The 14387-nt window shown below is 31.7% G+C and overlaps 1 protein-coding gene across 3 annotated transcripts in view; it reads left to right on the top strand.

The window, feature by feature from the left end:
• Positions 1–14387, top strand: part of LOC113397657 (E3 ubiquitin-protein ligase goliath-like) — an 88720-nt gene that overhangs the window by 37658 nt on the left and 36675 nt on the right. For all 3 annotated transcript variants that reach the window (XM_026636080.2, XM_026636079.2, XM_064218448.1), the window contains exon 2: positions 6725–7359. In XM_026636080.2, the coding sequence (XP_026491865.2) occupies positions 7156–7359 (204 nt within the window). In that variant the 5' untranslated portion in view covers positions 6725–7155. The remainder of the gene's footprint in view (positions 1–6724; positions 7360–14387) is intronic.

Here is a 14387-nt window from a genome sequence, read left to right as displayed (position 1 = left end):
AGGTGGCAATTCCCAACAGAGACTTAGTTGTGTGTGCAGTAATTAACAATCTGTTAATATCTCAATACAATTAAAGTGACAGCCCTTAACGTATTAACAAAACCACGCGTCGTGGTGCACTGCCGGGAATTTGCATTCGTTTGTGATTTAGTTATTACCATTGTATTCGCTTTTGTTGCTTCCCTATAATGTTCCGATTTCTAAAAAAGTTATCTAGATAAGTATATGTTCGGGTTGACAAAGATGAATTTTCCAACCTCTCACTTTCATCGGGGCGATCGGGCCCGTAGAGATTTTAAGTCAAGACTTTTTTTTATATTATTTCCAAGACACGATGTCAGATTTCTAAGGGCTGTTTCGAGGCACATAATACATAACGTAATAACTTTTATTGTACACGAGATTAGAATTCATTACATCTAGTCTTCAGACGTGGTAGCTAACCGTTAAACCAAAGAGGCAGTATTATTTTTACAGTACTAATAAAACGGATGGATGGCAATTTATTCATAAGGTCGCCCTATTGCTATTCCATTTTTATGAATTTATATATAACAGGTAGGAAGAAAAGTGACTCTGTTTGTATAACGTTAGTAAGGCTGGATATAAATATAACATTATGTACCCTTATGGTGGTTTTAGTGATATCCACTACTGGTACGGTTTTTGTTACACAGATGTACTAGTTCGTTAAAAATAAATCATTAAAGATTATAACCATGTGGATTATATATATTTTTGTATACAATTGCATTCAATAGCTTAAAGCCTTTGTCGAATATCAAAAAAAATCTTCAGATAAACACAGTTACGTCATCGCCCGCGGCTTTGTTGTATTTTAGGGATTGGGCGTCAGGTGTTAGGTATAAAATCTATGTCCTTCCTTGAGTCCTTGCTTTATTTATGTTAAATTTAATCAAATTCGGTTTAGTGGCTTGGTCGTGAAAGCGTAACAGACAGTCAGACAGTTCCTTTACCATTGATAATATGAGTATAGATAAATAAATTATAATATTAAAAGCGTACAGTTCTAGAACTTTATTTCCTTACAATTAAAATCAATGCTATCTAGAACAATTAGTGCATGCATGTATCACCGTAGCCGTAGGTATTCATTACACAAGCTGTTCGTTTTACAGAAATAAATTTGCGGTTTTCACGAGAATAACACGCGGGACATTTTACATTCGTTTTATTTGTTATTCGGTCTTGTATTGTTTTTAAGTGTATCATAATTTTTTATAGGGTTTTAAAAATAATAATAAAGCATATCTACAACAAAATACGGTCTTGGCGATAATTCTATCGGACAACTATTCTATTTCTATTAGAATATTTGTAAATTTAAATTTATTATGGTTGTGTTTTTATTTATATATACAAAAATTAATCAAAATTAATAACTACGTAGCTGTGGGTTAGCACTGTCAACTTAATGCGGACACCTGATTGTTACTGAAGGTTTTCTGATAAAAACCCATTAATTGGGTGTGTAAACCCCGAGGGCGCTACTGTTTATTCAATAAAGATTTTTCGCTGCCGTTTTAATTATATATGAATTGATTTCTTTGTGCATCATAAATAAATTCGATATTAATTCGTGTATATCTACGGAACCAATACATTTAATTAAATTGCACGCTCTAGTGCCTTATCAGTTATATAATGATCTTTATGTACACATCCCAGTGTGCGCGGAAGTGTCGTGAACACGACATTGCTAACGAATTAATTTCGTAATCACGTTACAAGGAATGGGTACATCGAATTTCCTTGGTTAATTAGGAAGCTGATAAAATATAAAATATCATATAAGTTCAGATAAACCTGTGCCGTGATCTAGTGTGGACTGTATTTAAAGTGATTTATATATTAGTTCTTCCAGTTAGCGTACGACTCTTTAGGTATTGTTTTGATATCATTAATAAGAGGTAACGTTGCTTTATAATATTAAAATAATATTTGTAGACATTTTGTGCAAATCGTTATATTGAAATTTGTTACGTTTTGTTTTCGTACAATGAAGTTCAGTGACCTTTGCTATTAAAATATTTAAATATATGAGCAGTTTAACTATTTCGTTTTAAAATTACGATGCATAAACATTGTATAATATGTTTATACAGTAGGATTTTTTTTAATGTTAAACCAAACCCTGCGAACGTCTTGTCTGTGTACATATACTTACTGTCATAACAATAATAATAATAGCGATCAGCTGTACGGTATTAACTTATAACTTATTGTTCGACAGCGCCATCTAGCGACGAAATTACATTTATGCCAACTTTCATAGTGATCCGTCAATGTGTCAAAGATAATTAATCTCAGATATGTTACTTGGTGATATGGCTTTGTGCAAGCCTGGGTAGGATAAGCCACTCATCATTCTCCCGCCAAACAAATGTACTTATTATCGATGTGTTCCGGTTTGAAGTGAGTGAGCCAGTGTAATTACAGGCACGAGGAACATATAATCTTTGTTACCAAGGTTGGTGTAAGGAATAGTTAATATTTCTTACAGTGCCGATGTCTACGGACGGTGGTGAGTTGTTCGACCACCTATACCTACCTATATCAATACCATATATTATTAAAAAAAATAAAACCAGATAAACCGACATCCATTTTAACGGGTTTAAATTTAACGGGTTTAATACATTCGGAAAAAATGTAAATTAATAATTAAAATATGGTAAATAAAACTATTGTACATGTTTAAGTAAATATGTATATTTTTTCAATCGTGTGTTATCATTACGTTTCAGATTTCATTTGTTTTCTTTATCATTCGCGATAAGCAACATAAAAATGGATTTAGACGAATGGTAAACAAGGTCCCATGGTAATATTTTTAATCTGTAATTATTGATATCTAATCGAAATACTTATTTTTAATTAATCAGATGAATTTATAATAATGAATATATTCGTTTCAATTATAATAAATACTCATACCCTAGATTATATAATATTAAGTATCCATAAATAAATCGAAAGTAAAAAAGGTGAAGAAAGGCAAAGAGTTTTTTTTTAATAATTAAAAAAAAAATACAAAGGTATTTCGACTTTCGACGATTATTTCTTTAAAACTTAGTGATGTTTCTTTACCGTGCACGAAAGTAATACATATAAAAATGTGTCAATTGTCTATTACGACTTAAATAAAACGAAATACATCAGGTCCGCGACTGAATAATGTTTAAAATATTGATTGAACTGACGACCGGAAATGTAACCGATATATTTAAAAAAAAGTTACTCGTAAATTTTGATACTTTTTTTTTGGCTTTTATTTGTGCCAAAAAAGGCACAGATTATTTCGCCAATGTCACGTGCGAAATTTTGATAACATTCTTTTTCCAAGTTTTGTTCGAATAATTATTATATTTAAAAAAAAATACGAAGTTATCGTCGAAGGTTGGAATAATTTTACTGTCATTTTTTTTAATTCTAGAATCGTGACATTTCGTAGTCAGCTAAGATCGTGATGTCTAATGTTTTTCAAACATGTAGCAAGCGAATTACAACATATGATATACGTAACTATTCACTACGAAAATTTATAAATGCAATTTACATTTTTATAAATAAAATCATACTTTACGTGTATTCGCATAGCTTCTAAACTGCTTAAGAGATTTTTTTTAAATAATTTTATTGTAGTTTTTTTTTTTATTTTTAATAGACAGACGGCAAACAGGCCAATGGATGGTAAGTGGTCATCACTGCCCATATGTAGTGTATTGCAATTTGGCGGTCGAATATATGATAAGTGGGTGGTACCTACACAGACGAGCTTGCACAAAGCTCTACCAACAATAAGTTCTTATCGAACCGATAGATAGCGTTGTTGCCTACATTTGGATATATATATATTTCAAATAGTATATTTGTGTAAATATAATATGTTTTTTCTGTTAAATAAAATATTTACTTACAAAGTAAGGTAATTTAAAGTATTTATCGACTTATTAACAATAACTCTAACTAATTTACTTTATTTATCGAGGAATGCTCGATATGTTTCGGAATGACTCGGCTCTTATCACGTCACTGACTTTGATCCGCATTAGTAATAATAATATTAAAACACTCACGGTTCATTAGTAGCATTACTCATAAAGTCTTCAATTGTTTAAATGAAAAAGTAATAATGGCGTTTTTGTGTCAGGTCACACGGGTTCCTTGGTCATGCAAATAACAGACACCAAATATTTCTACGGTCATTTAGATGATGTACTGTTTATTCAGTTAGAGCTATGTACTTTACTTTGTGCAAAACTTAATCGAACGACCAACTAGAAAAAATAGTGGCTAGCTCATACGGCTACTGATTTGAGGTTCCGATTTCAAATCCCCAAGTCACTTGATTTTTGTCAAGAAATTCTGGAAGTAGTTAGTATTAGTACGTTGACGGTATTGCCTTGCTCTAGAAAGTGTATGAACCGTATGAGAAAAGTACTGAATTTTTTGTGTGTGTGCACGCACACATGTTTGCCGGCAGATAGTATCTGTCTTTGTATTATATATTAGCCGCCGTAACCAAAGTACATTTGATCACAAAATTAAATACCGTGATACGATCTAGACTATTTTGTCTCGATTTGAGTCATAAAATTGTAAAAAAAAAACAAAATCTAAGTTGAAATATGAAAATCTTTCGTAATCGCTAGTCGTGAACGGAGGCGTTATCACAATTTCATGATTCACAATATTATTAAGAATTTTTATAGAACTGCGGTCGATGGCCGGAAGTCAACGACCTTAAGTTTATTTAGGTATGGACTATACGCATTCATATTACGTATGACCTAGTTCTTTTTTTTTCAGATATTTCTTATAGTGTATTTGCTCGTAGATTTTATAGTTTATTGTATTGTGATATTTTGAAACACTTTTACGGTATTCTATTTAAAACATGTATGTATGTATGTATTTACAATTTATCTCATGCACGTTGAAGAAAAACATCGTGAGAAAACATACACGTGATAGATGAGAATTGTTACGTGTATCTACTAAACCGCATTACAGAAGCGTGGTGGTAAGCTCCTAAACCTTCTCAAAAGGGTAAGGAGGCTTAGCCCAACGTGGGGCGTTAAAAAACTGTTATTTTACTTTTTATATAATGTGAAACATACAAGCCCGTGTTATTGCTGCTATGTTCAGCACACCTGCATAAGCACGCTGTCTTCAACGGCCATTTACTGTATATTTGTTTACTATTCCTATAAATACTATAATATATTTGAATTAAATTGATTTATTTACAATAAACATTATTATTTTGGACCTTCATTAAAGAATCATAGTTAAACCAATCACCCCATTAATAAAATTTATATGTAAAGACGTAAATTTTGTATTTCAGAGTTACTGAATATCGATTGTCATTGTTATTTGTATACGAGTTAGCGACATTATCTAAATAGTATTTATTAGATGCGCTCTCATATTAACGTGCTCATAGATACTATTTACTACTGTTTTGTGTTTACGTCAGCTGTTTTGATGTTGTCGTGTTTTAACCAACTTTAAAAAAGGGAGGTTCTTAATTCGTCTATATATAAAATGTATGGTGTATAATGTTTTTGTTTATGAACTAATTTCTATGATATTTTATGTGCTGGGTTATAAACTTATAATTTCGTCCCAAATTAGTCTAATTTGACATTGTTTAGTTTTTATTAGAAGCGTAAATTCGGGTAAATATAATTTACAAGTAATTAAAATAAAAGTGAATATTTCGCTGTCCGTATCTGGTTTTATATGTGATATACCTTCGCTAATTATGATTATTTTTCATATCATCGAACTTTACCACGAAAAACCTTTAAAACCAAACATTATTTTTTTTAAATTTTATTTATTTTTAATTGTATGTTAGAAAACAAACGAAAGATGTGTAGGCTCTTTGAAGTGGCCGACGCTTGTATAAGTCTTTATGTAAACATCACATTTGGCACGGGGAACGGAAAAAAAGCACTAAACATCGTTCAAAATTTAAGTACGGCATCGATTTTGTTATAATTGAACATATGCTGCTGAGAATGTCGTCGGCCTGACACGAGGTTCGAACCCAGGGCTATAATCTGCGGCTTTATTAGCTTAACTCAATCGTTACTATAAGGATGGAGATCGGGAGGTCCCGGTTTAAAACCCCCTTGATTTTATTGGATTTTTCTATTGAAACTGATACTAGCTTATTAAATGTAAATATTTTATATGTACTTTAAATTTAAAGTGGGATAAGGCGTTATCGTGAGAAGTTTAGCATGTTGGAAAGATTTTAACAATTTAGTATATATATCAGACACCATAAATACAGATATACGCTTATCGCTTAAAGGGACTTCTTTGAGTATAAATTAAAAGACGTTTTAACACGTGTGTATATCAACTAAAGGAATAGCCCGTAAATGTGTGGGACATTTACGGGTTATTCCTTTAGTTTTTGCGGTTCATTAAAAGGTTAAGAGAGTAGCCCACTATGCCGCTCTTAAGCCGGTTCGTTAAGCGTCATACACAGATGATTTGCTTCACTGCGGAATACGAATTGAAACATTTGATATCTTTCATTTATATAACGATTGGGTATGCTCGGATTATTATAAATTTAAAAAAAATCCTCGTATTAGAAATATTTTTAATATATTCTTGCGTTACTAATAAATTGCGCAAGGTGATGCAAATAATCCAATGTCCGTATTCTTTGTTTCAGTTACCGGCAGCAGCAAAGTACCTCGCTGGGTATGGAGCGGCAGTCGACTTCAAAACTAATGATCTGATCATATAGCGAAGATAAATGCGGGAGGCTGCGTCGCATATGATATTATGACGATAACTCTCGCATACATAATATAACAGTTAAAACAAGCTGGAGTCATCAAAAATTGTATTTTTGTTGCGAGCCGGTTTTGTTCAAATTCGCGAGTGATAACAATAACACGTCACGTTCTTAACTAAATCCGTTGCGTCTGTTTTCGTTAAACGATAGCGAGAGATAAAGTTGCTTTCGTTTTAGTTTCATACGGTAGGAAATCGCGTTCGAACGACGACGTGCGCGCTTCTCATACGAATACATCGCCGGAGTGACTACGAGTGCAGTGTTTATTATTTTCAATATTCGAATGTGCGATTTTGTTTATTAAAATGCGCGTAGGAGATTTCTGGTCAAGACTGGCAACACTCGGCTGGTTTGTCAGCTTCGTGGGATGTCACACACCGGGCAGTGAGCTCGAGTCTGTCAGATACGGACCGACTGACGACAGATTTGGAGGCGATATATACACAGTCGCTAAAATTAATATTACTTATGAGGACGAACATGGAGAGTTATCTACAGACACATCAGAGGTAAGAATTTGAGTAAAATAATTTATTTTCTATATCTTTAGCCTACACTAGAATTTGAGAACAGCAAGTGTTGCTATATTATAATCAATGAGATCATTTGCATTACGATACGTTCTACAATAGTTAAATTATTTATTCTTATTGAATTCATTTTACGTGTATATAAGAATGAAAAATTAATAATAGAGTTATTGCTTTTGTGAAAGTATCTTCAACTACAAAAGGGAAACAGAGAGGTAGTATTTTTCTAGAAAAAAAAATAAAGTGTTGTCAATGGTAACAATTTTGAATCTAAAAGTTTCTCTTAAATTCGACCCTAGAATTTTACTACTTAGGTAATAAAAGCAGAATTTCTACCAAACAAGTTTCATTCAAAAATGTCTACCGACCGATCTAGAAGTAATTTCAAGTGATAAATTTCTTTAGTAATAACTTTGTCACAATATAAACAAAGTTTGAGTAATACCTATTACTCCATTGTTTGAAATAATGACTCAACCTGTTACCTATTACTAAACAAATACATTTCAAATTCACTATATCTATAAAAATATTAAAAATGCGAAAGTAACTGTCTGTTTATCTGTTGCTGTTTCACGGCCAAACCACTGAATCGATTTTGATGAAATTCACCAAGCAAGCTTGAACACCATAGAACTATTTTATACCTAATACCTACGACATACCTCTAAAACGTAAGCAAAACCGCACAAAAATTAGTAACAACATACAATTTATTAACATAGTGATATTCTTTACGACGTCGTAAGCGGAAAGTTAAAGTGGTTATTTATTGACGTTAATTCTATCGACGTCGCTTACAAAATGACCAGTTGGCGGGCGGGAATGTCGGTAATCAGTACGAATTTGTATAAGAACTATCTAACTAACTAACTAACCACTCTAACTCCACCTGTATATTATATTTGTTTCGATCACCTACGATGTATTATAAAATGTAAATAAAAAAAACTATTCTAGGCTTATTAATGTCACATCCTTCTAGGCGACACCAAATATACGGAAAATACGTCTTTGAAGAATCGATAGAAATATAGATATAGATTATATTAATTAGAGAGCGACTCATCTGTGTAATAGCAAATTAAGTAGTTCTTCTGTCCGAATTCACTTCGTATCTCACTCGTGATAAAATGTTGACGATATATTTAAGATGAAACGCTATTTTGATACGTGTACTAACTAGTCAGTACGTATAGTCAGTGTCGCATTTTGAAATTTCACGCACGTGTTCTGCGGTGAGTTCCGAGTTTCTTATAACAGAATAGCTCAAAAGATAACATGTAACACTTTATCTAGATGTCTTTTTGCAAGAACAATATTTTGTCAGGTTGAAATGTATAAAGTTGCAATAGTGATCATAATTCATCAGTCCTTGCTTTATGCGTTTAATAATAAAACAAAGTTCTTCAAATTTAAAATCCCGAGTAGATGAGTTTTGTGAGTGCATACAATGAAATGAACACAAAACCTGTCATAGGTTTCGAAGTTCATAAAACATCTTTTGAATAAACGTGAAGTTTCGCGGGCGACCGACTAGTCAATAATGCAAAATATACGCGTAGTCCGATCTCACAAACTTTTAACTACTTGAACGAATATGGCGGCTTAACATAATTTTATTTTCGTAATAACTGCGACTACATATGAATACTAGACGGACTTGTCACTTAAAATCAGATTTTAATTACACATTAATAACTTACGATATACATGAATTACCTTTTTTTTAGAAATATTTTCAATTATGTATTTTCTATAAATAGTTTTAAAACTAATATTTGTTCTGAAATCATTTTTATTGTGTCCAAGCTTATTATATAAATTATGATTTGTTCGAACTCGAACCTACTATGACGGAATAAAAACCACATCCACTGGGATATGTTGGACTTCTAATTCTTTAATAGAAAAACACATTGAATATTAAATACTGAAAAAGATAACACAACCTGTTTCACGACCTTGATGAATGGGAACTTAGCTGGTAATATTATCTTATACCATGTATGCAGGTTTTGAGTGTCTATGTTAGAATTAACAATTTAAAACATTTATTTATTTTATTTATTTATTTATTAAGATTCACCAGTGGTAATTACACTGTTAAAGTAATAATTATGCTAAGTTACAAAGTTCTTATTGCTAAATGCATTACCTTTTAAGGTGAATACCGCATGCGAAAATAAGTGTGAGATAGTTATACATAAAAACAACAATTCTATGATCCTATGAAGTTAAACAAATAAACAAAATCTACCAAACATATCAAATTGTTACATATAATTATTTATTTATAATATAGTTTTTTACATTTTTACGAAACTTTGGCAACGAATCTCTGAATAGGTCCAAGCATTTATAATCGTTTATAATTTTACATAATCGCGACACAGGTGAATTGTTCCCCAAAACAGTTCATACATACATACAGTCTTAGATAAAGCGACATTGTACTTTATTTAAACATAGTAATCAATAAAAGGTCGTATGCGCGACTTCAATTCAAATTCAATATACTAATGTCTAATATGATAAGTTTTTTTGGTGGGTTTCGTAGTGGTAGGGCTTTGTGTAAGTCGGTCTGCGTAGGTCCCAATCATTATATATTGTACCCCCAAATATACATACATACTTCGTATGTTTGTGTTCCGATTTTAAGGATGAGAGAGACTGTGGCAAAAGGGACATAACATCTTAGTTTCAAGTTTACAAGTTTATTCTTAAAGAATAATCCTACAAAAGATTAACTATTATTTTGAAGGTCAACGTTGTTGTTGAAGGTCAATCATGTATTCGGAAAAAGTAATTTACAAAAGTAATCTAATGTATAGTATACAGTGTTATTTTAATATAAATAAATAGATAAAAAAAGGTAATTTAACGTCATGTAGTCATAGTAAAATCATTTACAAAATTTGATCTTGTATAATGCATATTGTTACTTAGTAAACGATTCACTAATTTCTTAAAATGATTACATTTTTCTAATCGTATTAAACCAAACTATTTATTAAAATGTCTCGAATATATATATAATTATTATTAATTGCACAATGTATTATAACGCAAAACAATTAACACATTTTTCTATCATTCAACTTTCTCTCGTTTCGTACAAATTGTTAATTGAAACATTGTTGTAACATTTCAACGACTGCCTATGATTTTAATTTCATCTTTGTCATATATAATGTCAGAAATTAATAGCTGAAACAAATATAATAAAAAAGTCCATTAAAATTTAAAATGTTGTTATATATATATGTATATACTAATAATATAAATGCGAAAGTATGTCTGTCTGTCTGTTACGCTTTTACCGAAACGCATTTGATGAAATTTGGTATAGAGCAAACTAGAACGAAACCCAAGGAAAGGCATATATTACTTTTTTATACCTAACACCAGACGATAAACACCTCAAAAGCAAGCGATGTACAGGCAACGAGAATATATATAATATTAACATGTAAATTACAAGCTTTGTATGTTTCTGAGTTATGATTATAGTCACTAAGACAGACCAAGCAATTATTTTTACTAATTAGTTTTGACACTGGGAATCTCTATCAAGAGTTAATTAATAATAAAATAACTGAAACGGCCAGATAAGTGTTAAGTACTATGAGTGATATCTAAATTCGTATAACAGGTTTTGAAATCACATTTCTGGTATATACATATAATTCTGGTGATAATTATTAGTCATACCCAATTTAAAATGCTATAACCGGTTTTATTGTTATAGTCCCTGAGCAAAATACAAATAAAGAAATAATAAATAATTATAATATAATACGAAGGAAATAGTTTAAATCAACTCTTAGAACGTTACTATATAATTAAGTATTACATTGGGCACAGGACGAGTTACTAGGGGAACAGTTTACATAATAGGGTAAGGTTAATACGATTATTTAATAATGCCTATTTTATGCCATTATTGTATGTGAGTCACATAAATGTAAATTCAAAACTTACGACACGGTTTTGGGACCCGTTTGAAGAAGTCTTCATAGACAATTCTACCGCCCATACGAAAACCAATCGTTTCTTGAATACAGTAATCGGTAAGTAAGTAATATTGAATCTAAATAGTAATATACCATAGGTATGTTTTTGTACAACTAATCTATTTGATCTGTTCCTAGTAAAGTATAAATAATTTACAATTTTCCCTTAAAATAATGCTTTCGGAATCGAATGGTATTTTATTATAATTAATATTACACAACTAGGAAGAGACTGTTGTCCAAGTCACGGGTTATCCTAAATTGAGGGTTCAGGTCATATTATGAGTATCCACTATTCTTTTTTTTAAATAATTTATTGACCACCACAAAGTAAATGCAACAAAAGGCGGACTTAATGCCTGAAGGCATTCTCTGCCAGTCAACCTTTAGGTTAAACAGAAAATAAACGTGCGTATTTTTTGTGTAGGTCAAATAAATATATTTTTAATTAATTACTAGAAGACACCATATTTATTTATCGATCTTAATATATTGCCGGTTGCTGGCTACCGGGAGTATATTAAAAAAAAAATTGTGAAAATAATTTATGGCACTCAAGAATAATGTACCTTTGTACCAATGAAAACATTCCTAGAATTGGATTATGAGTTCTGTAGATTACCGCCTACATACAAAAAAAAATTTACGTCTCTATAATATTAGTATAGATTAACAATATTTATAGCACTAAAGCAACAAACAAGGTTGAACTATAAATATATATAATAAATATATATTTGTAAAGAATTTTGTTTACCAAAATTTTCTATATCTCGTCCCGAAGTCAACGATCCTCGTGTGCGACTTTGGCGAGTTTCCAACCGCGCGTAAGCGAGCAACTATGGCACTTATTAATAACAATAAAACAAAATTTAAACTTCGAACTAACTGACAATTTCAGTTTATTTAATATCTGTATTGTATAGTCCTTGATGATTTTAAGCGTTATACATTATAGCGCGTCGAGACACTGTCAAAATATTAGTTAAAAAGTTTTTTTCGAAGAGGTTCTAATGTGTTACTACATAAAAAACTTTTTTTACACTAGTACTAACGCTGATGTCTCGGCAGATTCCGACTACGGCGGACATTCTCAAGGGTACCTAGATAATCGTGTGTGACCAACCACAAATGCATTACTTATCACCTCTCTCATAAACTATTATGATGGCAAATCCGACACGACCGGGAAGCGTTAAGACGCAGGACTAACAGCTTTTCGAGGCATGTATTTGCATACACTGCCAACTTGCTAACCTAATAACTATTTATTGGCTTCACCCAGGCAATAAAGGGCTTTGGAAACTAGTCTTATAAGATCGGCACTACACTAACGAGGCGACTATTATATATATTTTTAAAATCGGAATAGTAATACACTGAATCTATGAGTGAGTATATCTTTAGTGCACATTCGGATGTATACAAGGTATTATGTATATATATAATCAACAGCTATACAACGTCTTCGTCTCAACGAAGAGAGTTTTAAATTGTTGTGAATGTTATGTTAGATTAATATTGCCAATGGACAAAATGTTTAGGTAAATGAATGAAAAGGTAGGTGATAAGTGCCGAGATGGCCCAGTGGTTAGAACGCGTACATCTTAACGAATGATTGCAGCTTCAAACACCACTGAATTTTCATGTGCTTAATTTTGTGGAAATCTGCATGTGTCTAATTTCAACGAAATTCTGCCACATGTTAATCCGCCAACCCGCATTGGATCAGCGTGGTGGAATATGCTAACCTTCCTCTCAAAGAGAGAGGAGGCCTCAAACCAGCAGTGGGAAATTTATAGGCTATCGTGTGAGTGCCAGACGTATTTGCATAAAGCGTTACGTCTCTCTTAAAATTAAGAATGTAGTAAATTAACCTAAAATCCTTGACATTCGCTTGACTATAATATTAACAGATCGACTGTTAATATTCTTTTCTTAATTCTCATAAACTTATATTTGATTGATTGACAGGTTTATGAATGATAATATTATAACCGGAATACAGATATTTTAATGATAACCACAATTAATAAACGACCAACTGAAGTTCGTTATTTAGCTTTACAATACGAAATTAATAATATTGTTATTGGTGTTTACTATAGTCTATAGTGAAGTAAGGTGGGCTCGCCTAGCAGGTTTCTCCTTCCGATTATACGTACTGCGTCTGTCCTCCACTTCAAGTTTATTGACCCCCGTATCAGAATCAAAGCACTGGATACATGAATCTTAGATAGTTGTTCCAAACAGACAAAACTTCAAAATTGAGTTTATTGTCGATCACTTAATCAAATCAAATTAGGTGATAGACGGTCGCACTTCAAAATAAGTAAAACAAATGGGCCAACTTTATTATCTTGGTATGCGTGACAGCTACGCTTGACGCTCGACGAACGTCATACTAATTTACTAGTGTGCGTGTACTTAGTGGCCAAATCTTGGGCGCTATTTATGCTATCTAGACATGAATAATCAAAGCAAATTAATTTGTTGGAACAATTCAAAATCTTAAACCCAATTATGAATGCTTTAGCGTGTTATATATATATATCTGTTATTGGTTTTTTATAGTAGGTTTTTCTTATCATCTCCTAGTAGGATAGTGAGAGGGTGGAATAATAATATGCAATTTAATGGTAAGTGGTACTTATGTTCCTAAACATTATCGTATCGTACTATTTGTGAAACATTAATAACCACGCAGGACCATACTGTTAACATCGTAGGTAACTTCGGTCTTTCTATAATATATAATGTTTATACATACTAAGGATATTCTTATGTGACTATCATTAAAAATACAAAAAAAGGAAAATTATAAATACTATATATAGTAAGAGATCTTTTTAAAAGTTTGGTTTACTTATATGAATGTTCCTTAATTTGTTGTGGAATTCAAATGCAGTTGTGATTGAGACTGGCGTGAAGGTATCATTGTAATATTATCACCGGACAGGGTTACATGACTACCACTCGTCCTAAAAGGCT

This window comes from Vanessa tameamea, chromosome 22 (assembly GCF_037043105.1).
Source record: "Vanessa tameamea isolate UH-Manoa-2023 chromosome 22, ilVanTame1 primary haplotype, whole genome shotgun sequence".
NCBI classification, from domain to species: Eukaryota; Metazoa; Arthropoda; class Insecta; order Lepidoptera; family Nymphalidae; genus Vanessa; species Vanessa tameamea.
This window is presented reverse-complemented; position numbering and strand designations above follow the sequence as displayed.